Here is a 24,538-nt window from a genome sequence, read left to right on the forward strand (position 1 = left end):
TTGACCATCAAAATTTAACATAGTAATAAATGTATTGTATATATATATATATATATATATATATATATATATATATATATATATATATATATATATATATATAATCTAACTTATAAATGAAATAGATTTTTTCCACCGAATCGTCAAACAATTTCAAGAAAGAATGTGATTTTTTATTGTTTAAAAGGCATTTTTGAATGTATAAATGGATTTAGCACCCTGAAAAAACACAGTGACACTCAAATTCTATAGATTAAACAACTTAAACTCAAGTTGTGAAAAAAATCATTTCCTCTATAAGTTAGACTGCGTGCACACACACACATATACATATATATAAATACAAATATATTGGATATGAGAGACCCATTAAACATTTTAACAATAATTATAGTAAATAATATATATTGAAATGTCCATCTCAATTTATAAGTGGAATTCAAAGTTTATAACCAAATAATAAATTAAACACTATAATTTATAAATAGATAATAATTAAGGTTATGACATTTTTTGTCAAGATTATGCATTAAGTTTAGGTAGTCTAATTAATAGATAAAATGGTTCTTTTAAGAGCATTTTTTTGTGAATTTTATTCAAAATCTAATACATTTTTTAAAAATCATATCTTGAAGTTGTTTAATTTTCAAATATCATGTGCATCAGGGGTTTTTAGGGTGCAAAATCTATTTTAGACAAAAAGAAATCACAATCTTGTTAGATTCAGGGCAAAAAATCATTTAGTGTATTACTTAGACTAAGTTGAATTAAGATTACGATAATAATTACTTTTTATTAATTTAAAAGCTCAAATTTAAACAATTATTAAAAATAATTATAAACAAACATTTATTATAGAAAATTTTCAAAAATTTCAACATAAATTACTATTAATATATTTGATGATGGTGGTGAAGATTTTTGGACAACTTTGTGTTCTCAATGAGATGTTTGGCAAAAAGTGTCAAACTATGAATAATTAGGGTTAGAACATGATTGTTAGAGATGAGATATAGTTGTTAGACATAGAGAAAAAGATTTGAAAGTTGATATAATAATTAATTAATTTTAATTTTAATTTAATATTAAATATTGAATATTAAGTAATAAATTAATAATAATTAATAAGTTTTATTATGATAGGGTCAAATTAATATTATTATTATTAGAGAGAATATAAATTTTGTAATCGAGAATATTGGTCTTAGTGGACATTAACCATCAACATTATCATCATCATCATACTTTTAAATTAATATTATTTTGATAGTGGATTGGAGTAAATTATGGCTAGGATGTATGGAGAATTATATCGAATACTAGTAATCTTTAAGTGTAAAGTTTTCGAGTTTATTTTCGGATCTAATTTGTCTAGAATACGTAAAGATTCATTGAAATCACAAGTTTGATAGGTCAACTCTCCATAATCGAAGTGCCCCATGGGTTTTTGAGGGCGGTGATTTTTCGCGAACTCCAAAAAGTCGCTCTTAAAGACTACTTTGATAGAATATTCACTTTGAATTAAGAGATTATAATTTATTATAAATAGATTAATATCATTTAAGATTGGAAATTGAATAGAATGGGGGAATAAAATTATAAAAATATATTAATAATTGTAATAAAATAGGGGAAGAAAAATATAATATGGTTAAATTTGTTAAATTATAATAAATTAGAGTTAGATGATATATTCAAGATTATGTCGAATTGACATGGATGAAAATTAAAATTAGAATTAAATAATATTAGAAAGTATTTAGTAAGTAGTTGATTCGAGCTATAAACTAAAGCTTAGTCTAATTTATAGACGAAATAGTCTTTTTCATGACTATTTTTCTGGTTAATTTTAATCAAAACCCGACAAAGATTTTTAAAAACTTGAGATTAAATGATTTAATGTGCATAATTTGAGTGCCTCGGCGGTTTTCGAGGGTGCTAAATCTTTTTATGCATTTTAAACAATAATTTTTTTTGGAAATGTATTACTAGATTTTGGTGAATTCCGTTGAAAAAGGCTATTTCGTCTATAAGTTAGACTACACCATAAACCGATATAAACAATAGAATATAACTAATTTAAAAAATATAGATTATAATTTAGTATAAAAATTGATTTATAATTTATAATTAGATTAAATTAAATTATTATTAGAAAGAGGAAGAGGGGGAGAGATAGGTACCTTATAGATTTGAGATTATAGAGATTATCAATAATATTATTTAATATTATTAACAATGAAGGATAGAGAGGGGCCATGGGGGGTTAGCAACAGGAAAGAGATCGGAAAAAAGGGTGGGTGGAGAGCAGAGGGGGATAGGAGCTCTTCACCCTAATCCTAGAAACCCTTCCAGCAACTCACCCTTAGTGAAAGTCTCCCTTCCCTACAAACAAGGAGTTATTGGTCATATCTCCAAAATCCTATCCAAAAGGAACATGAAAATATTATTCAAACCCCATTGCTCCAAAATCCTATCCAAAAGGAACATCAAAATATTATTCAAACCCCAAGCAACACTTAGCCAACTCTTCAAAACAACGAAAGACAAAAACGACCCTATGCGTGGCTCTCGAGTCTATGAGATACGTTGTTCTTGCGAAATATCCTACATAAGACAAAGTGGAAGGTCCTTCAAAACCCGCCTAAAGGAACATGTGGCTGCCACCTACCATAAGTGAATCACTAGATCTGTCATCACATAACACTCCCATAATACTAAGCATTTAATATTTTTCTACAAATCCAAAATTTTGGCCTCTTTTCCCTTCCACTTGAATTGGGTCATTAAAAAAGTTCTCAAAATTGAAAAAAAGATGGGTTTTAGTTAAGCCAACCTCTGAAAGCTACTAGACATTTTTTGTTCTCTATTATCAATCCTAACCATCCTTAAGCCTCATCTTTAGTGTCTCTTTCCTATTGTTAACCCCACATCACCCCTTCTATCTTTTATTATTATTAATATTAAATAATATTATTAATCCCTATAATCTCAAATCTATAATTTTTCTATTTGTCCCCTTTCTCTCAAATTTAATATAATCTATAATTATAAATTGATTTTGTACTAAGTTATAATCTAAATGAATTATTTTCTATTCTATTATATTCAACTGTTTATATTAGATTATAGCTAGAATCAAATTACTTATTAAATAGTTTCTAACATTATCTAATAATTAGAACCCAATCATTAGTATGCGGCCCGAATTAAAGCACTTTGTTATATTCATTAAATCTATGGTCTTGGACCCCTGTTTGCGGCGATTCTTTCGTTTGCGGTGAATTTGTCTGTGGCTCGTCCAATAATCATGGAGCCACCTGTGGTGTTGGGTCTCTTAACATCTGTGGTTTTTGATCTCTATAGTTTCGGATTCTCTTTGAGCGTATTTTTTTTTAAGCCTGTTTGCGGTTCGTTGAATATAAACGGTGTCTCGTTGACTTTGAATACTATTTTGGTTTCTCTCGGGTCTGCAACAACATTTTTGTGATCTCGGCCACGTCTGCAATCTCAGATGCTCAATACAACTCGGACATGTCTCAGGTGTTCAATACAATTCTAATAGGTGCATACACTCTCTTTTGCCCTTTTTTTTAAAGTTTTGTTTATTTAAATTATGAGTACTTTTCTCGTATTTTTAGCTCCAAATCAAATAAAATTATTCTTGATATTTTTAAGTGAGTATATTGAATCTCCAAATCAAATAAAATTATTCTTGATATTTTTAAGTGAGTATATTGAATCTTTAAAAAGATGAAGAGAGGAAAGAGAGAACCAATTTAAACTAGCATAAATTATAATGTTAGATAATAATCACAAATCATTAGAAAATAAAATAGTAGCTCACAAATCATTAGAAAATAAAATAGTAGCGTTGAAAGCTGAACTTCAATGAATGAAAGGTAAGATTAAAGAAATAAAACATAGTAAACAATCAATGGTTAAAGAAAATATCTCCCTAAAACGAGATTAAAAATATAAAAGAGCAACTAAATAATCATTCAACTCTAAATAACACAAAAAATAAATAAGATATTAAACCCATAAAAGAGGAAATTAACAAACTAATTGAAATCCACCTCGAGCGGAATATAGTCTCACACATTATAATTGTTGGTATAGAAGAGAAAAACAATGAGGACACATTAGAAATAGTAAAAGAACAATTAAAAACAAATCTCAAATTCAAACAACTTATCTCACAAAAGTAACAAGGGTGGGAAATATACTTGAGCATAAACACAGAATAATATATATTAAGGTAAACTCTAATGAAAATAACTTAGATATACTCAGGAAATAGACAAGTCTAAAAGGAACAATAATCTTTATAAATGAAGATCTTATTCCATAAGACGGTGTTGAACTTAGCAAAGAAGTCCAAAAGGTCAAGGAGGCAAGAAAAGAAGGGAAACGGCCCATCATCGGGATTTAGGAATAGAAAAGCTATTATTAGAGATAGATTCAAAAACAAGAGTGTTAAGTAGGGACTAGGATCACTCTGGATCCTCTTCTAGAACTGTTGTGAGTTTCCATGCTGTAAAGGTCCTATGTTAAGATGGATCCCAAGTGATATTTTTTTTATTTTTTTAGTTGAAACTTGGGAACATGACGAATCTAGGGTCTCTCACCTTGACAGATTCATTCTTTTGTCGGCTTGGAATAAGAAATCCTCTTGTAGGGGTCTTGGTGGTATAACCTATTATATAAAGAACATTTTTTCTTCTTGCATCCAAATTCATAAAATCAACCCCTTCAATCAATACATTTGAATCGAGATCTCTGATTCTACCACCAATAGGATTTTTCTTGCAATCCGTTATTTCGCTCCTATTAGCTCTACCTCCTATAAGAAAAACAAGTTGGATAAAAACTGCCCTTTCAATACCTTAGAGAAAGACATCCACAACCTAAGTAATGAAGGTAATATCATTTTGCTTAGGAAATTCAATGTTAGAACCGCTACTAACCATGCTACTATGTTAAGTAACAATTCTAACCCTGACCCCTTATGGCTTGATGAAGATGATGACTTGAGCTAATATATTCAAGAGAAACTCTGAAGACATAATCGAGAACTTATTCGAAACTGAGCTTCTCAACCTTTGTAGTTCCCAATACCTGATTATGCAAATTCCGACACCCATGTCCTCAACAGCATTGCAAACTTTGAGTTTCTTAATGATTACGAGCATGATCTTGACCACAAGCCTTTGTCTTTAACCCTCAAAATTGTTATGCATACCATCCACATGTAGGAGACTCGTAAAATCTAAAGACACACTCATTTCGATAGAAGTAATGTAGACCTTTTCTTAAAGGAATTAAAAAATGGATTTAGGCTCCCTGACTTATAATAACAAAATTGATCAAATTTATTACAATTTTACTACTACCATTTCCACTACCATTAATAAGTTCTCTACTGAGGTTTCATATAAACAAAATAACAAAACTTCCAACCCATGGTATGAAAAGGACTGTAAAATTGCTAGGAAAGCGATTAGAGACGCCTGTAATGAAACTGTAAAGCTCTGAAATATAAGTATATACAAGGCTCTCATCAAAGGAATCAGGGGTCGTATATTAATAAGGGAGAAGAGCATATTCTTTGCCTTTCTAAAGTTACACCCAAAAAGTTTTGGCGGAATGTACTTGTTTGTAAAACTAAAGATAATCGTTCAATCCCCTTAGAAAATTGGGACATTTATCTTAAGAAGTTGTATGACTCTCCGAACACCATGGGGACCATCTTAAACACTCTTATTAAGGAAGATATATTTTCTCTTAAAGACGTTGAGTCTGGGATTAATAAGCTTGCTAATGAGAAAGCTAAAGATATTGAAAGATACCAAGCTGAAATCTCTAAAATGGGCAGGTCTATCATCATTCCTCATCTCCGTGAGCTTCTCAATTTGGCAATAAAGAATGGCTTCCCTAAGCATTGGATGAAAAGCCTTATTGTGCCTATCTTCAAAAGTGGGGACAAAAACATTCCCTCTAACTGCTGGATCATTATGATCAACCACATCTTATCCAAACTATATGGGCTCATTTTGGAAAAGAAGAATAACTTTTTTCTTGAAAGCCATGGTAAAAGAGCTAAAGGGCAAGTTGGTTTTAGGAGACATCACTCGGCTATTGACCATCTTATCACTCTCAGGATCATTGCTGAGGAATGTCACAATAGTGAAACTGATCTCTTCTATTATTTTGTGGACTTTAGAAAAGATTTCAACATTATTCCTCAGGATACACTTTGGAAAAGACTTGAAGAGATAATGTTTCCTCCTGAGTTGAGGATTGTTGTGACTCGCCTCTATGAGACTGTTGTTTCCAAGATTAAGACCAATGAAGGGTGTTATAAAGATATTAAACGCAATATCGAGGTTAAGCAAGGGTTTTTTTTGGTATTTACATCGATAAGCTAGAGGAGTGTTTGGAAACTGCAGGTTGTAAGGCCACCGAGCTTGATGGTATAATCATTACTCTTCTCCTTTGTGCTGATGATATCATTCTTCTTGCTAGAAGCCGTGATGACCTAGATAAGAAACTTAAGACACTTCATGATTATTGCTCCAAGATGTGTATGACAATTAATACCAACAAGACTAAAGCCATGATAATTAAATCCAAAAGGATCACCCATAGGACTTTCTTCTATGACAACAATTTCTTAGAACATATTTCTTCTTATAAATAGTTAGGTATTAACATCCCTCATCAACTCAACTGAAATTATAGAATTCAGAAAAGGATTATTGGAGGCTAGAAAGCTTATTATGAGCCTAAAAACAATTGTAAGTTCGCTGATCTTTGTATTTGGAGTAAAAAAACGTTCCTCTTTTAGACACTCATCAACCTTGTTGTCATATACATATGTGAAGTTTAGGGTTGCGGTATATCCAGAGAGTCATGGAGAAAGATTGAGATTATTCAAAAGAAATTCATAACCTACAACCTCAAGATCAAGGGAAACACTCCCTATCCTATCCTTCTGATCGAAGTTGGGCTTTCCCCCATTGAAAGAATGGCTACTTTTAAGTATATGTTGTATAAGAAGAAGCTTTACAACATGGAATCTAAGAGGAATCTCAAAATTTCTTTTAACTTTTGTCAAAACCCCCATTGTTTCCTTAAACGTGGGTGGCATAAGGACGCCCAATCTTGGCTCAACCACCGGGGGATAAAGGAGGAGATCATCCTCGGGAGCAAAGATATTGTCAAAGATACATTACCTCCAAATTTAAAGATAAGATGTGGGATGATAAGGAGCTAGAGGGTAAAAGGAAGCTAAGGTAATACAAGGAGGTGATCAAACCCACCCTTGATAACTAGAATTATCTCTTTGTTTTGACTAGCACTAAGAAAAAAATGAACACCACTAGGATAAGAACTAATTCTCATGAGCTTCAAAGTAAAATTGGGTGGTGGTCTACTCCCAAGACTCCTTGGGACAATATAATCTATCAACTTTGCGATACTAAGAGGGTGTAGGATAAAAAACACTTCCTCTTAGATTTCCCTGCTCTTACTCACATCCGCTATCATTTCCCTAACATATGCCACACTTCTAATCTTCTGGACTTGTTAATTCAACCCAACTATAGTGATCTTAGAGCACTTCTGTCCCTTATTTTTTATCATAGAAATAAGATTTTAAAAAATCAAAATTAGTTTTTTTTTTTTTTTGAAGGTCCGATAGACTGCATTGGTGGTCTTAATGGATGTTAATCATCATCATCATCATCATCAATTTCAACAATTAATGTTAATTTCACCAAATCTTGAATATATCAATCTAACTCTAATTTATTATAATTTACCAAATTTAACCTTATTATATATTTATTCCCCTATTCTATTCCATTTCCTATCTTAAATTATATGAATTTATATATAATTAATTATAATCTCTTAATTCAACCTAAATATTCTATGCATTTCTCCTCCTATCGTAGCCACAATTTACTCCAATCCACTATCAAAATAATATTAATTTAAAAACATATTATGGTCAATTCCAAAATTTTGTATTCTTTGTAACAATAATATCAATTTGACCATATCATAATAAAATTATTATTTATTATTATTTTATTACTTAATCTTCAATATTTAATAATATATTATAATAAGATAAATAAATTATTATATTAATATTCAAATCTTTTTCTCTATATCTAATGACTATATCCCATCTTGGACCTTCTTGTTCTAGCCATATTTATTCATGGTCTGACACTCTTTGAGTCATCAATTAAGCTTTTTCTCCCTCAAGATAGGTGAAGTTCACCCGAAACATATAACACACATTTGTTCAAAAATCTTCAAATTATGAAATGTGGAAATCTACTTACTAAAATATTAATATATTATAATTTATATACTTAATTATATTTGAGACATCAAATAAAAATTATAAATTATATCATTTTTAAAATTAATTAGAAGTATGCCCTAGTTCAATTGGTGTTTGATTGTCTTCATTTCTAAACAAAGTTTAATTGGTGATTATCATGTTATAAAGTATTTTGTACACGGAGACACTCTCCATCCCAATATGATAGAGATGTTGTAATATAACCCAATATGCTAGAGACATTCAAATTACATAAAAAAACTTTCAAATTACATAAAAATATTACAGTACATTGTAACATCTCTATCATACTGGGTTGCATTACAACATCTATGCCATACTTTCTGGAGAGTTCTGCCATATTTTCTGTAAATACACAAATCAAAAGGTGACATTTATACCCAATATAGTTATATTATTTTTGTCCCTTTAATTAAATTGATTAATTAAAGAGATAATTCATATGAACATGTGTCATATGAAGTATGAAGTGAGTCGTAATTTTTTAAATACATATAGTTTAACTTTTATATCATTTTTTTTGTTCATGATAATATTAATAAAATAATTTAATAATTTAATGTTTTTTGTTTTCATTTTATTTTAGAAATGTGAGATATATACAGAGATTACTTGTCAATCCTGTCTGGAAGGTTATCGCTTGAACATAAATCAAGGGTTGAGTGAATTCCTGCATAAGTGACTGAGCAGAAGCCACGATGGCCCCCAAGCATGTAATCAGGAGGGCGTTCCTCATCCTGCTTTGCGTTCAAGGGGTCGCATTAGCATTATCGACTCTCTTGCAGAACGCTAAAAACGCTAATATTCCCTTCTCTGCTCTTTCCAATATGTTTTCACGCACACTTACAGGAGACTCCGAGATTTCCATGGGATCTGCTAAAAGAATGCCTCTGGTAATTAATTACTACTATTTGTCTCATATTTCACCACGTACCAAATTCAGTGCGCCATGTTTTTACTCTTTTGTATTTGTTGCGTACAGAAGAATTTAATGGCGCCTGCCCCTTCCCGTCCCCCTCAAGATGAATTAGACACAGTTTTGGCGAAAACAGCTAATGCGAACAGGACACTAATAATCACGGCATTGAATGGGGCCTGAGCTGAGCCGAGTACCATGATTGATCTCTTCCTGGAGAGCTTCCATGTGGGTGAAGGGACACCGGATTTGCTGAACAATTTGCTAATTGTTGCTTTGGATGCAAAGGCCTACAACCGCTGCCTTCAAATTCACCCACTCTGCTACTCTTTGAACACAAGCGGCGTTGATTTCTCTGCAGAGAAAGTGTACATGAGCCACGATTACTTGAAAATGATGTGGAGAAGGCTTGGCTTCTTGGCAGAAATTCTGAAACGTGGTTACAGTGTGGTTTTCTCGGTAAGTGGGTAAAGAATGCAGGGAAATTTGTCTCATGTTCGGGCCTTTTTTGGTTTTATCAGTTTTAAAAGGTTCCAACGAAATTTCTGGATTGCAGGATTTCTGGATTTTAAGAATATTTTGGAATCTGGGTATTTTAGTTTAAAATATTCCAAAGATTAAACTGGTTTCAAATTAATTGTTTGAAGTAGCTCCTCTCCTTAAAATTCTGAAACATTAAATTTAAAAAAATAACATTTATTAAGTTGTGCAGGACTCTGACATAATGTGGCTGCGAAATCCCTTCCAAAGGCTGGGGAAAGATGCAGACATCCAGATCACTTGTGACAATTACAATGGCAACCCTTTTGATGTCCAGAACGCGGCCAACACAGGATTCATGTACGTCCGTTCCAATGAACGAACCATCAGTTTTTACAAAGACTGGTATCTGTCAAGAAGCTCTTTCCCGGGCCAGAAAGAGCAGGACGTCTTAAATATTCTAAAGTCCACAACCGGATTTGCTGCAAGGGGTATGAAACTTATGTTCTTGGAAACCAAGTATTTTGGGGGATTCTGCCAGAGGAGCCCAGACTTGGTTGATGTTTACACCATGCACGCAAACTGCTGCAAAGGCCTCAGGGCCAAGCTCATTGATCTGAGAAATGTACTTGATGACTGGGCGGAATACAGAAACGTCACTGTCAATTCAACGTCTCCCATTGTGGGAAAATCATGGAGACCCGCTGATGCATGTATAAATTCTTGGATACTTTAAATTATTTGTTTTGGTATTCTCATCATCAGGGATCTGATCAAGTTCCTCTTCAACAAGTGGGTATTCCTCCCATTGGCTGAGGTGATCTGCCATGCCATTTTTCTTGCTAGGCTTATCAACGGTAGAGAATTTGGTAGTGGAAGTTTTGTCAGTATAGGTTGTCAGGCCTCAACATTTGAAATAACAGGTTTTAACAAAACTTTATCATAAAATTATGTTGCATTTGGTAATATAGGGAGACATTGATGTTATATTTTTATTTATTATTTTCCTGCTGTATTTAATTGTTGGATCTCTTTATAAGGTAAATATTGTCTATGAAGTTAATATTTAGTTTACAATTTTTTGATTTGGTTTATTTGACTAGAATAATATTTTTGTATTCAAGCTTTTGTAATCCATAATGAATTAAACAAAGTTTTTTGGTAGAAATCATATGAGAGAATTTTTTCGCTGCATTTCGAATCAACAAATGTGGTTCATCATCGTCACTAGGATAATATTATTTTTATTTTATTCAATGGAAGAAAATAATGTAATATAAGAAATTTAGGTAATAAGTGAATTATTGATTTATATTTAGTCCATATTTATTTGCTAAATTACATAGTATTCAACGTGAATGATATATAAATAATCAAATTGAGAAGTAATTCAATTTCAATTACTTCTAAATCACTATATCACCCTTCACAACACTGATATACAAATAGTCAAATTCAATCCAATTATTTCAAAGTCATCATATCACTTTAAAATTACTACTAATTTACAAGAATTTTTTTTGATAGTGGATTGGAGTAAATTATGGTTAGGATGTGTGGAGAAATATATCAAATACTAGTACTCTTTAAGTGTAAAGTTTTCGAGTTTATTTTCGGACCTAATTTGTCTAGAATACGTAAAGATTCATTGAAATCACAAGTGTGATAGGTCAACTCCTCACAATCAAAGAGCCCTGTGGGTTTTTGAGGGCGCTAAGATTCTAGCTAGAAATCTGCCAACTCCAAAAAGTCGCTCTTAAAGACTACTCCGATAGAATATTCACTTTGAATTAAGAGATTATAATTTATTATAAATAGATTAATATCATTTAAGATTGGAAATTGAATAGAATGGGGGAGTAAAATTATAAAAATATATTAATAATTGGAATAAAATAGGGGAAGAAAAATATAATATGGTTAAATTTGCTAAATTATAATAAATTAGAGTTAGATGATATATTCAAGATTCTTTGAATTGACATTAATGGATGAAAATTAAAATTAGAATTAAATAATATTAGAAAGTAGTTAGTAAGTAGTTGATTCTAGCTATAAACTAAAGCTTAGTCTAATTTATAGGCGAAATAGTTTTTTTCATGACTATTTTTTTGGTTAATTTTATTCAAAACCCAACAAAGATTTTTAAAAACTTGAGATTAAATGATTTAATGTGCATAATTTGAGTGCCCCAACGGTTTTCCAGGGTGCTAAATCGTTTTATGCATTTTAAACAATAAAAAATCTTGAAAATGTATCGTTGGATTTTGGTGAATTCCGGTGAAAAAGTTATTTCCTCTATAAGTTAGACTACACTGTAAACTAATATAAACAATAGAATATAACTAATTTAAAAAATATAGATTATAATTTAGTATAAAAATTAATTTATAATTTATAATTAGATTAAATTAAATTATTATTAGAAAGAGGAAGAGGGGGAGAGATAGGTACCTTATAAATTTGAGATTATAGAGATTATTAATAATATTATTTAATATTATTAACAATGAAGGATAGAGAGGGGCCATGGGGGGTTAACAACAAGAAAGAGACAGGGAAAAAGGGTGGAGAGCAGAGGGGGATAGGATCTCTTCACCCTAATCCTAGAAACCCTTTCAGCAACTCACCCTTAGTGAAAGTCTCCCTTCCCTACATATATGGAGTTATTGGTCATATCTCCAAAATCGTATCCAAAAAGGAACATCAAAATATTATTCAAACCCCAAGCAACACTTAGCCAACTCTTCAAAACAACGAAAGACAAAAATGACTCTGTGCTTGGCTCTGGAGTCTATGAGATACCTTGTTCTTGTGGAATATCCTACATAAGACAAAGTGGAAGGTCCTTAAAAACCCACCTAAAGGAACATGTGGCTGCCACCTACCATAAGTGAATGGCTAAATCTATCATCACGTAAGACTCCCATAATACTAAGCATTTAATATTTGTCGACTAATCTAAAATTTTGACCTCTTTTCCCTTCCACTCGAATTGGGTCATTAAAGAAGTTCTCAAAATTGAAAAAAAAAGATGGGTTTTAGTTAAACCAACCTCTGAAAGCTACTAGATATTTTTTGTTCTCTAATATCAATCCTCACCATCCTTAAACCTAATCTTTAGTGTCTCTTTCCTATTGTTAACCTTGTTCTCTAATATCAATCCTAACCATCCTTAAACCTAATCTTTAGTGTCTCTTTCCTATTTTAACCCCACATCGCCCCCTTCTATCTTTTATTATTATTAATATTAAATAATATTATTAATCTCTATAATCTCAAATGTATAATTTTTCTATTTATCCCCCTCTTTCTCTCAAATTTAATATAATCTAACTATAAATAAATTGATTTTGTACTAAGTTATAATCTAAATGAATTATTTTCTATTCTATTATATTCAACTGTTTATATTAGATTATAGCTAGAATCAAATTACTTATTAAATAGTTTCTAACATTATCTAATAATTAGAACCCAACCATTAGTATGCGGCCCGTATTAAAGCACTTTGTTATATTCATTAAATCTATGGTCTTGGACCCCTGTTTGCGGCCATACATCTGCGATATCAGTGGTTCTCTCCACAGAGCGGCGATTCTTTCCTTTGCGGTGCATTTGTCTGTGGCTCGTCCAATAATCATGTTTGCAGCCCGTTAAATATAAATTGTGGCTCCTTCAATATATAACCATGGAGACACCTGTGGTGTTGGGTCTCTTAACATCTGCGGTTTTTGATCTCTATAGTTTCGGATTCTCTTCGAGCGTATTTTTTTTTAAGCATGTTTGCGGTTCGTTGAATATAAACGGTGTCTCGTTGAAATTTTATTTTATTTATTTATCGAGGTGCTTTGAATACTATTTTGGTTTCTCTCGGGTCTGCAACGAACATTTTTGTGATCTCGGCCACGTCTGCAATCTCAGGTGCTCAATACAACTCGGACATGTCTCAAGTGTTCAATACAATTCTAATAGGTGCATACACTCTCTTTTGCCCTCTTTTTTATTAAGTTCCGTTTATTTAAATTATGAGTGCTTTTTCTCATATTTTTAGGTCCAAATCAAATAAAATTATTCTTGATATTTTTAGTGAGTATATTGAATTTTTAGAAAGATGAAGAGAAGAAAGAGAGAATCAATTTAAACTAGCATTAGCATTAGCATTAAGAGTGATAAATAGGGACTAGGATCACTCTGGATCCTCTTCTAGCACTGTTGTGGGTTTCCATGGTGTAAAGGTCCTATGTTAAGTTGGATCCCAAGTGACATTGATTTTATTTTTTTAGTTGAAACTTGGGAACATGACGAATCTAGGGTCTCTCACCTTGACGGATTCATTCTTTTGTCGGCGTGGAATAAAAAATCCTCTTGTAGGGGTCTTGGTGGTATAGCCTATTATATAAAGAACATTGTTTCTTCTTGCATCCAAATTCATAAAATCGACCCCTTCAATCAATACATATGAATCGAGATCTCTGATTCTACCACCAATATGATTTTTCTTGCAATCTGTTATTTCGCTCCTATCAGCTCTACCTCCTATAAGAAAAAAAAGTTGGATAAAAACTGCCCTTTCAATACCTTAGAGAAAGACATCCACAACCTAAGGAATGAAGGTAATATCCTCTTTTGCTTAAGAAATTCAATGTTAGAACCGCTACTAACCATGCTACTATGTTAAGTAACAATTCTAACCCTGACCCCTTATGGCTTGATGAAGATGGTGACTTGAGCTAATATATTCAAGAGAAACTCTGAAGACATAATCGAGAACTTATTTGACACTGAGCTTCTCAAGCTTTGTAGTTCCCAAGACCTGATTATGCAAATTCTGACACCCATGTCCTCGACAGTATTGCAAACTTTGAGTTCCTTAATGATTACGAGCATGATCTTGACCACAGGCCTTTGTACCCTCAAGATTGTTATGCATACCATCCACATGTAGGAGACTGGTAAAATATAAAGACACACTCATTTCGATAGAAGTAATGTAGACATTTTCTTAAAGGAATTAAAAAGGGATTTAGGCTTCCTGACTTATAATAACAAAATTGATCAAATTTATTACAATTCTACTACTACCATTTCCACTACCATTAATAAGTTCTCTACTGAGGTGGTATGAAAAGGACTGTAAAATTGCCAGGAAAACGATTAGAGACGCCTGTAATGAAACTGTAAAGCTTTGAAATATAAGTATATACAAGGCTCTCATCAAAAGGAATAAGGGGTCGTATATTAATAAGAGACAAGAGCATTTTCTTCGCCTTTCTAAAGTTACACCCAGAAAGTTTTGGCGGAATGTACTTGTTCGTAAAACTAAAGATAATCGTTTGATCCCCTTAGAAAATTGGGACATTTATCTTAAGAAGTTGTATGACTCTCCGAACACCATGGGGACCATCTTAAACACTCTTATTAAGGAAGATATATTTTCTCTTGAAGACGTTGAGTCTGGGATTAATAAGCTTGCTAATGAAAAAACTAAAGATATTGAAAGATACCAAGTTGAAATCTTTAAAATGGGCAAGTCTATCATCATTCCTCATCTCCATGAGCTTCTCAATTTTGCAATAAAGAATGGCTTCCCTAAGCATTGGACAAAAAGCCTTATTGTGCTTATCTTTAAAAGTGGGGACAAAAACATTCCCTCTAACTACTAGATCATTGTGATCAACCACATCTTATCCAAACTATATGGGCTCATTTTGGAAAAGAAGAATAGCCTTTTCTTTGAAAGCCATGGTAAAAGATCTAAAGGGCAAGTTGGTTTTAGGAGACATCACTCAGCTATTGACCATCTTATCACTAGAGTAGCATGATCCGAATTATCCACAGTATTGTCTTTATTCTGTCGACGTTTCAAACCCCAAAGGAGGTCCATCATTAGGACTAAGATAGAATATGAATGATAATTCCTTGAGAGAAGAATCTTTCAACCATAGTATAAATAAACCTATATCTTGATTTATAAAGAATCCGACCCTTATATATGAATTCTTATTTTTATTTTTATTTTTATTTCAATTTATTATAATAATTCTAGTTTAATTATTTTAATTTAGATTATTTTTTCTTTAATTAAAGCAAAAATAATCTAAATTAAAATAATTAAACTAGAATTATTATAATAAATTGAAATAAAAATAAAAATAAAAAAAGAATTCATATATAAGGGTCGGCTTCTTTATAAATCAAGATCTAGGTCATACTATGGTCGAAAGATTCCTCTCTCAAGGAATTATCATTCATATTCTATCTTAGTCCTGATGATGGACCTCCTTTGGGGTTTGAAACGTCGACAGAATAAAGACAATACTATGGATAATCCGGATCATGCTACTCCAGAAAACTACCACAGAAGCTTGAAATCTAACATCTTATCACTCTCAGGATCATTGTTGAGGAATGTCACAATAGTGAAACTGATCTCTTCTATTATTTTGTGGACTTTAGAAAAGCTTTCGACATTATTCCTCAGGATACACTTTGGAAAAGACTTGAAGAGATAATGGTTCCTCCTGAGTTGAGGATTGTCATGATTCGCCTCTATGAGACTGTTGCTTCCAAGCTTAAGACCAATGAAGGGTGGTATAAAGATATTAAATGCAATATCGGGGTTAAGCAAGGGTTTTTTTGGTATTTACATTGATAAGCTAGAGGAGTGTTTGGAAACGGCGGGTTGTAAGGCCACCGAGCTTGCTGGTATAATCACTACTCTTCTCCTTTATGCTGATGATATCGTTCTTCTTGCTAGAAGCCATGATGACCTAGATAAGAAACTTAAGGCACTTTATGATTACTGCTCCAAGATGTGTATGACAATTAATACTGACAAGACTAAAGTCATGATAATTAAATCCAAAAGGATCACCCATAGTACTTTCTTCTATGATAACAATTTCTTAGAACATGTTTCTTCTTATAAATATTTAGGTATTAACATCCCTCATCAGCTCAACTGAGATTATAGAATTCAGAAAAGGATTATTGGAGGCTAGAAAGCTTATTATGAGCCTAAAAACAATTGTAAGTTGGCTAATCTTTGTGTTTGGAGTAAAAAAATATTCCTTTTTTAGACACTTGTCACCCTTGTTGTCTTATACATATGTGAAGTTTGGGGTTGCGGTATATCCAGAGAGTCGTGGAGAAAGATTGAGATGATTCAAAAGAAATTCATAACCTACAACCTCAAGATCAAGGGAAATACTCTCTATCCTATCCTTCTGATCGAAGTTGGGCTTTCCCCCCATTGAAAGCATGGCTATGGTTAAGTATATGTTGTATAACAAGAAGCTTTCCAACATGGAATCTAAGAGGAATCTCAAAATTTCTTTTAACTTTGGTCAAAACCCCCACTGTTTCCTTAAGCGTGGGTGGCATAAGGATGCCCAATCTTGGCTCAACCACTAGGGGATAAAGGAGGAGATCATCCTGGGAAGCAAAGATATTGTCAAAGATACATTACCTCCAAATTTAAGGATAAGATGTGGGATGATAAGAAGCTAGAGGGTAAAAGGAAGCTAAGATATTATAAGGAGGTGATCAACCCCACCCTTGTAACTAAAATTATCCTTTTGTTTTGACTAGCACTAAGAAAAAAATGAACACCACTAGGATAAGAACTAATTCTCATGAGCTTCAAAGTAAAATTGGGTGGTGGTCTACTCCCAAGACTCCCTGGGACAATATAATCTATCAACTTTGTGATACTAAGAGGGTGTAGGATAAAAAACACTTCCTGTTAGATTTCCCGACTCATACTCACATCCGCTCTCATTTTCCTAACATATGCCACACTTCTAATCTTCTGGACTTATTAAGTCAACCCGACTATAGTGATCTTCGAGCACTTATGTCCCTTATTTTTTATCATACAAATAAGATTTTAAAGAATCAAAATTAGTTTTTTTTTTTGAAGGTCCTATAGATCGCATTGGTCTTAATGGATGTTAATCATCATCATCAATTTCAACCATTAATGTTAATTTCACCAAATCTTGAATATATCAATATAACTCTAATTTATTATAATTTACCAAATTTAACTTTATTATATTTTTATTCCCCTATTCTATTCCATTTCCTATCTTAAATTATATGAATTTATATATAATTAATTATAATCTCTTAATTCAACCTAAATATTCTATCCATTTCTCCTCCTGTCCTAGACACAATTTACTCCAATCCACTATCAAAATAATATAATTTAAAAATATATTATGGTCAATTCCAAAATTTTGTATTCTTTGTAACAATAATATCAATTTGACCATATCATAATAAAATTTATTATTTATTATTAATTTATTACTTAATCTTCAATATTTAATAATATATTATAATAAAATAAATAAATTATTATATTAATATTCAAATCTTTTCTCCATATCTAATGACTATATCCCATCTCGACCTTCTTGTTCTAGCCATATTTATTCATGGTCTGACACTCTTTGAATCATCAATTAAGTTTTTTCTCCTTGAAGATGGGTGAAGTTCACTGAAACATATAACACACATTTGTCCAAAAATCTTCAATATCATCTTCAAATTATGAAATGCGGAAATCTACTTACTAAAATATTAATATATTATAATTTATATACTTAAGTATATTTGAGACATCAAAAAATTATAAATTATATCATTTTAAAAATTAATTAAAAGTATGCCCTAGTTCAATTGGTGATTGATTATCTTCGTTTCTAAAAGAAGTTTAATTGGTGATTATCATGTTATGAAGTATTTTGTATAGAGAGACATTCTCCATCCCAGTGTGATAGAGATGTTGTAATGTAACCCAGTATACTAGAGACATTCAAATTACATAAAAAACATTCAAATTACATAAAAATATTACATTACATTGTAACATCTCTATCACAGTGGGTTGCATTACAACATCTCTGCCATACTTTCTGGAGAGTTCTGCCATACTTTCTGTAAATACACAAAACAAAAGGTGACATTTATACCCAATCTAGCTATATTATTTTTGTCCCTTTATAAAAAATGATTAATTAAATAAATATATCATATGAACATGTATCATATGAAGTGAGTTGTAATTTTTTAAATACATACTGTTTAACTTATATATCACTTTTTTACTAATGATAATATTAATAAAATAATTTAATAATTTAATGTTTTTTGTTTTCATTTTATTTTAGAAATGTGAGATATATAATAAAATAAGTGTTTTGATATTTATTATGAATTGATGTGTATTGACATCTAAATTAAATGACTAACTTTATCATAAATTAATATCTATTTACTTTCCACAAAGTGTTTTTACAAGTTCATTTTTTAAATATTATGTTAGTAATTTAATTTTTTTTTAATTGGCTAAATAAATAAAATTTACATATTTAAGTACAAATATCATTTAAAAAATATAATGAGATTAGTGTCAATGTTGTTGTTTGGGAGATGATCACATAAATAAAAACACTTAGTCTAATTAGGGGGAGGAATTGTCCAGAAAGTTATGGAAATTCAGGTCATATTTAAAGAAAAGATTTTTGTAAATCTAAATTATAGTTGTTAAACTTCAAAATTTGAGGTGTCTTAAATGTTTATGATGGTGCCGAATCTATTTCCACCATCCAAAACACGATTCAAACACTGCCTATACAAGATTTTTTGAAATTTTTTTGCCCAAATTCTAGCCACTTTACGACTCAAAAAAATCGAGATATAGTTTTCTACCACATACATTTTTTAAATTTCCTAGTACCAAAACATTTTCTGAAAATTGAGATCGTCTTCCTCATCTGTTATTTCGCCAGTGTTGCATTGGTACATTGGCTCTGACAGTATTTTGTGTGAAGTTAACTGTAAGTTTACATTTAATCGCTTGCCTTCTCAGTATTAACTTAATACATTCATCGTGATATATTACGTGCGTTCTTCTTTTTCAAATTATGCCATGAAAACATTATTTGTTAGAATTATTTACCGATTCTATGTGAACACCCTATCATCCATTGATTTTTTTCTTGTGATAAATAATGGAAAAAGTGAATTTGCTTTTCAATACAAAACATACCAATAAAAAATTGAAAACCATTGCATTTGATTTCTTCTGAATAGTGGAAAAAGTGAATGTACAGTTTTAATACGAAACATACAAATAAAAAATTGAAAACCATTGCATTTATGTACAATAATCACCATATTTACAATAAAAATAAAGGCTATTTTCCAACCATTGTATGAAAGAGAAAAATCCGTCAGTAATTGGGAAACAATTTACCATCTAAATACAGTATCAGCTGCTTAAACCTATAAACCCAACATCTTCAATCAATTCTTAGTTTAGTTCTTAGATTAAATTTAATGCGAGAAATTGAAATATTGCAACATATTTTATGTTATCCTGCAAAATCTAAAATGAAATAGGAAACTTCATAACTAAACTTGTTATCTATGTCAATATGATTTTCTGTCATTCATTTTAAATAATTAGAAAATCAAGCAATGAATTCAGAACATCATCTTTATTCAATGGACCCATAACATATATGAACTATTAAGTTGTCATGTCACCTTCCATCTATTATCTAGTATAGCAATAAAATTGAATGAAAATCAAACTAGAAACCACATAATCAAAATCTTAGATGTTAAATAGAAGACCGACATTTTTGTTGAATTCTCAGACTAAATTCAATTATGATTTTGAGAAAAAAGGTCCCTAAAGACCAAGTAGATCTCTAACTTGAAAAATTTAAAGATAAACATAAATAATTGGAGCTATAGAGTTAGTTATTTTCTCCATGACCACTTCATAGAGTAGTGTCATTTATGAAAATGTTTTTCAAACCAAGGGGAATTGAGAGACAATCATGACAGTTAGGTTAAATTTTTGGATCCGAGGAGACAAGATAAAGAAAATCCCTGCTCTATGAGAACTAGGGCCTATTTTCCAACATTTTCTTCTCATCTGATAATTTGAAGTATTGCATCATATGATATCCTAGGAAAATTGAAATGAACTAATAAGTTTTATAATTGTTTTTTAAACAAGTTGTCTTTAGTGAGACTTTTTGGAAGCTTTTCAAGTGGGTTTTCTAGTCTAATTTCTCCAAAATCCAACAGGAATTTATTGAAATCACAAGCTTGATGGGTAACCCCTACATAATCGAAATGCCCTAGGGGTTTTCAAGGTGTTGAATCCATATATATAGTCAAAAAACCAGTTCAAATAACACAAATCAAGATTTCACCTCAAATTTTTCTACCAAATTCTGGCATTTGAAAGTCCAAAAAGTCGCACTAAAGACAACTCCTTTTTTAAACAAAAAAATGAAAGTTCAAATACTTGGCTTCTCAGACATATTCTCAGTTTAAATTCTATTTTAATTTTAAGAAATGAGTTCTTATAAAATTTCAAATCTCTAATCTACGAAAGAAAAGATAAATAATTTGATAGCATTGGTTTGCACCATTTTGATAACAAATTTTACATTTGTGCTTCTATGGTATTAGTAGAGATTTATTCCTATTCACATTATTTTATTTTGTAGTAATACTTCTAACACCCTTTCTTCCTTAAGTTTGGCCCTCTTAATTTGATTATTTTACTTAGTTACTTTCATTTAGTTCCAACCATGCTTTAATTTTTATAAAAAAATTGGGCCTCTTGGACTCCTGTCCAATTATCCCATTGTTCAAAGTATGATAAAAATATATATGTCTTCCTCAATAGTTGAAAACATTTTGAATTTGAATTAGGCACTAGTGCAAACTTACCATTTGGTTACACTATTTTTGAATTGTGCATGGGAGCACATTGTGCATTTAATGTTATGTGTTTAGTATAAAATGTTTGTATATAATTAGTTTTCCCTATTTAACTATGTTGTTATATTTTTTCTCTCTCTGATCACATGTAAACAATGTCATTTTCAAATTTCCTTACAACTTCTTCTTCATTTTCTTTGTCCTAGAGCCAAGTGCTCATGTTTGGCTAAGTGGTAACAATACTAGAAAAGAAAGGGGATTGAAACCTATATGGATAATTTCATAATGTTCTTCAATGGTAGTTAGTAATTGAATATTCAACATATTTCATGTTTTTTCCATTGTAAAGCAGTCTTGCATTTGACACTTTTCCATATTTTCCCATTGGACCACATGGCGATGAAAAATGCTTTTGCACTAAATGAGTCAAACTTGCAAGAAATCAATCACAAGTTATCTAGATTCAATTTATATAGACTACAACATTTCTCCTACTATCCAAGGGACTATTTATTTGATTCTTTTGTTGTTCTTCACTTCCACTATACCTTAGTTGAAATATGAGAAGGAATTGTTAATCACTTCCACCATTTCTTGAGTTGTCGACATGAGGCTGCTTTGTAATCACTGCATACTAAATTGGCCCTTGAGTATCTTGAATACCTGGACCATGTTAATTATGTTCAAACATACTTACAAGGATTGTCTACACCTTCTTCTCTTTGTGCTTCTTCTACAATTAGCTTATGGGGAGATTTTTTGCATCAAATGGTTCTCTAATTGGTTGTTAGTTCTAATCAATGTTTGGCTATTCACAAATGGGAAACCATATCTTTGCTTCAATCAACACATTGATGGCTATCAGTATAATATTTTGTTTCATAACCAAAATCATGTGTGTGACCATTTTGAACCACTCTTCTTGCACCCATGGGGGATTCACTAGAGGTGAAATACCATGCCACATGGGTTCATAATGGAGGATATTTAATGAGGAAAAAATGACATAATATATTGGGGGATATATAGGGGGTAAAGGGTTTTAATATTTGCAAGTACAAAAAAATGGAGCCCAAAGTTAATGAAAAAATATAAAGGGGTATAAAAAAAATGGATACCTACAATATCTAGTGAAAGTAGGGGATTTTAAATTGGGAAGGTGTATTGGGTTTTATTGGTAGGGGATTAAATAATGTTATTTTTGGAGGTATTTTCCAATATGGAGTCAAATTAAGAGTATTATTTAATATGCCACGAACGCACGTGATATGTGAGAGGTTCATTGAGTGAATCCCCCATGCTTGCACCATACAACAGACATCCTAGCTATGATTCCTAAATCAATTGCTCCATTCAGATGTCCATGTCAATATTCATCCAGACAATTTGACATTTTTCCAATTGAACAAATCCTATTGCAACAAGGGTTTTTGGTCTATGTTCATATTGTCAATGCCTATCATTACTCATTGTTTTAACCTACTTGTGCACTTGCACCATGGTTTGACTTTGTTATTATGAGAAAAACAATGGAAAAAACTTTTTTCATTTGTTTAATTTGCAATGACATTAGAGCTATTGAATGCTTGGAAGAACACCTCCATTCTAAGATCATTAAACAAGAACAATGTATCAATGATTGGTAAGACTATATTATTAATGTAACAATGCCATATGCAAATGCACATATAGAGGGAAATACTTTTACAATATAATGGATATGTGAAATACTTAATGTTAACATATACATTTGGAATGCAGAAATCAAAGATATTACTTTCAGGTTCTATTCATCAAACACTTCATCCAAAGTGTTATACCTCATGTGTATTCCACTATCCATATCACACGTGAATCATCATGCACTTTTGCAAATTAATAGTGTCAAAAATATTAGCCACATTGACAAAGTGCGAAGAATGCTCGAATCAATGTCAAAGGAAAAAAATTGCAAACTTGAGTTAACTATTGCTTCTATGCATCTTGTTGACAAAGAATCCAAAGCTACTACATCTTGCTCTTTGTTGAATTATCTATCAATTGACAATAAAACATCTAGAAAGAGAAAATTTGTCAAACTACCTAAACATTGCACACTATCAGAACAAGATTCACATTCTTTGTCAATGGGAAAACATAATAGAAAACTAGTCTCTAGTGCTCTTTGCAACAAATGCAATGAGTGATATAGTCACTTGCATCAATTAAAGTATGCAATATGAACATAGGATTTTGTGCTAAACGAAGAACATGGAAGGCATATAAAGTCAATCAAAGCGTCTGAGACATATTTGCAATTGATCCAAGACACATCTAGGTATGCATGTTGCATTTGTGATAGGTTGCATTTTGAAAAAGACATGCAACCCATTGACAAAATCACATTATCAACTTTTTCCAATATCATTGCTAAAGTAGAAGTCAAACCCATCAGAATAATTACATAAATTGGCAAATAATTTAATACTGCAATACTCAATGGAAATTCATTTGCATTTGTTTCGCCTCTACATATTTGACAAAACCAAAAATTGCTTTCTATTGCAAAATTAACACCTTTAGAGGAAAGATTGGTGGCACAAAGAATGACCTTTGCACAAATAAGGAAACTTGGGTACAAAAGATCACAAATTGGATTAACATGTACGCTTATAAATGTCCCTGCCAATTTGGACATAGTTCAAACAACCTTACTGTTACACAGTAATTTGTCACTGTCTCCCTGTCAGTCACCCTACTGTGTAAGGAGTTCACAATAATCAAGTTCATGCCTTCTGAAATGGCCAAAAAACCACTTAAGTTTTCCTCATCAGCGCGTCTATTTCTAAAATACCCGCGCTGACTGGTGCTTCATAACAGACCGTGTGCGCTGCCAGCGCGGAAGCACACGACTTCTCCGCGCTGATCGAATTTTATGACCAGCGTAGCCTCTGTTTGTATTGACTCGCGCTGACATGGCCCTTTCCATTGTTGCCTTGCGACGTCAGCGCGCCAGACCA

General features: G+C 31.5%; 1 protein-coding gene across 2 annotated transcripts; it reads left to right on the top strand.

Annotated features, from left to right (window-relative positions):
- The first annotated feature begins 3,433 nt into the window (after nucleotides 1-3,433).
- Nucleotides 3,434-10,774, top strand: LOC149256472 (uncharacterized protein At4g15970-like). Of its 2 annotated transcripts, XM_089457433.1 has the most exons (4): nucleotides 3,434-3,565; nucleotides 8,989-9,276; nucleotides 9,366-9,758; nucleotides 10,012-10,774. In XM_089457433.1, the coding sequence occupies exons 3-4, from the start codon at nucleotides 9,498-9,500 to the stop codon at nucleotides 10,513-10,515; spliced, it is 765 nt and encodes a 254-aa protein (XP_089313559.1). In that variant the 5' UTR covers nucleotides 3,434-3,565; nucleotides 8,989-9,276; nucleotides 9,366-9,497; the 3' UTR covers nucleotides 10,516-10,774. The 2 variants fall into 2 exon arrangements, with proteins under 2 accessions (XP_089313559.1, XP_089313560.1); XM_089457434.1 differs by lacking the exon at nucleotides 8,989-9,276 and having other exon boundaries at nucleotides 3,467-3,565.
- Nucleotides 10,775-24,538: the final 13,764 nt, after the last annotated feature.

The sequence above is a fragment of the Pinus tabuliformis genome, chromosome 7, assembly GCF_031772625.1.
Source record: "Pinus tabuliformis cultivar Carrire ecotype Pingquan chromosome 7, CPIR1, whole genome shotgun sequence".
NCBI lineage: Eukaryota > Viridiplantae > Streptophyta > Pinopsida > Pinales > Pinaceae > Pinus > Pinus tabuliformis.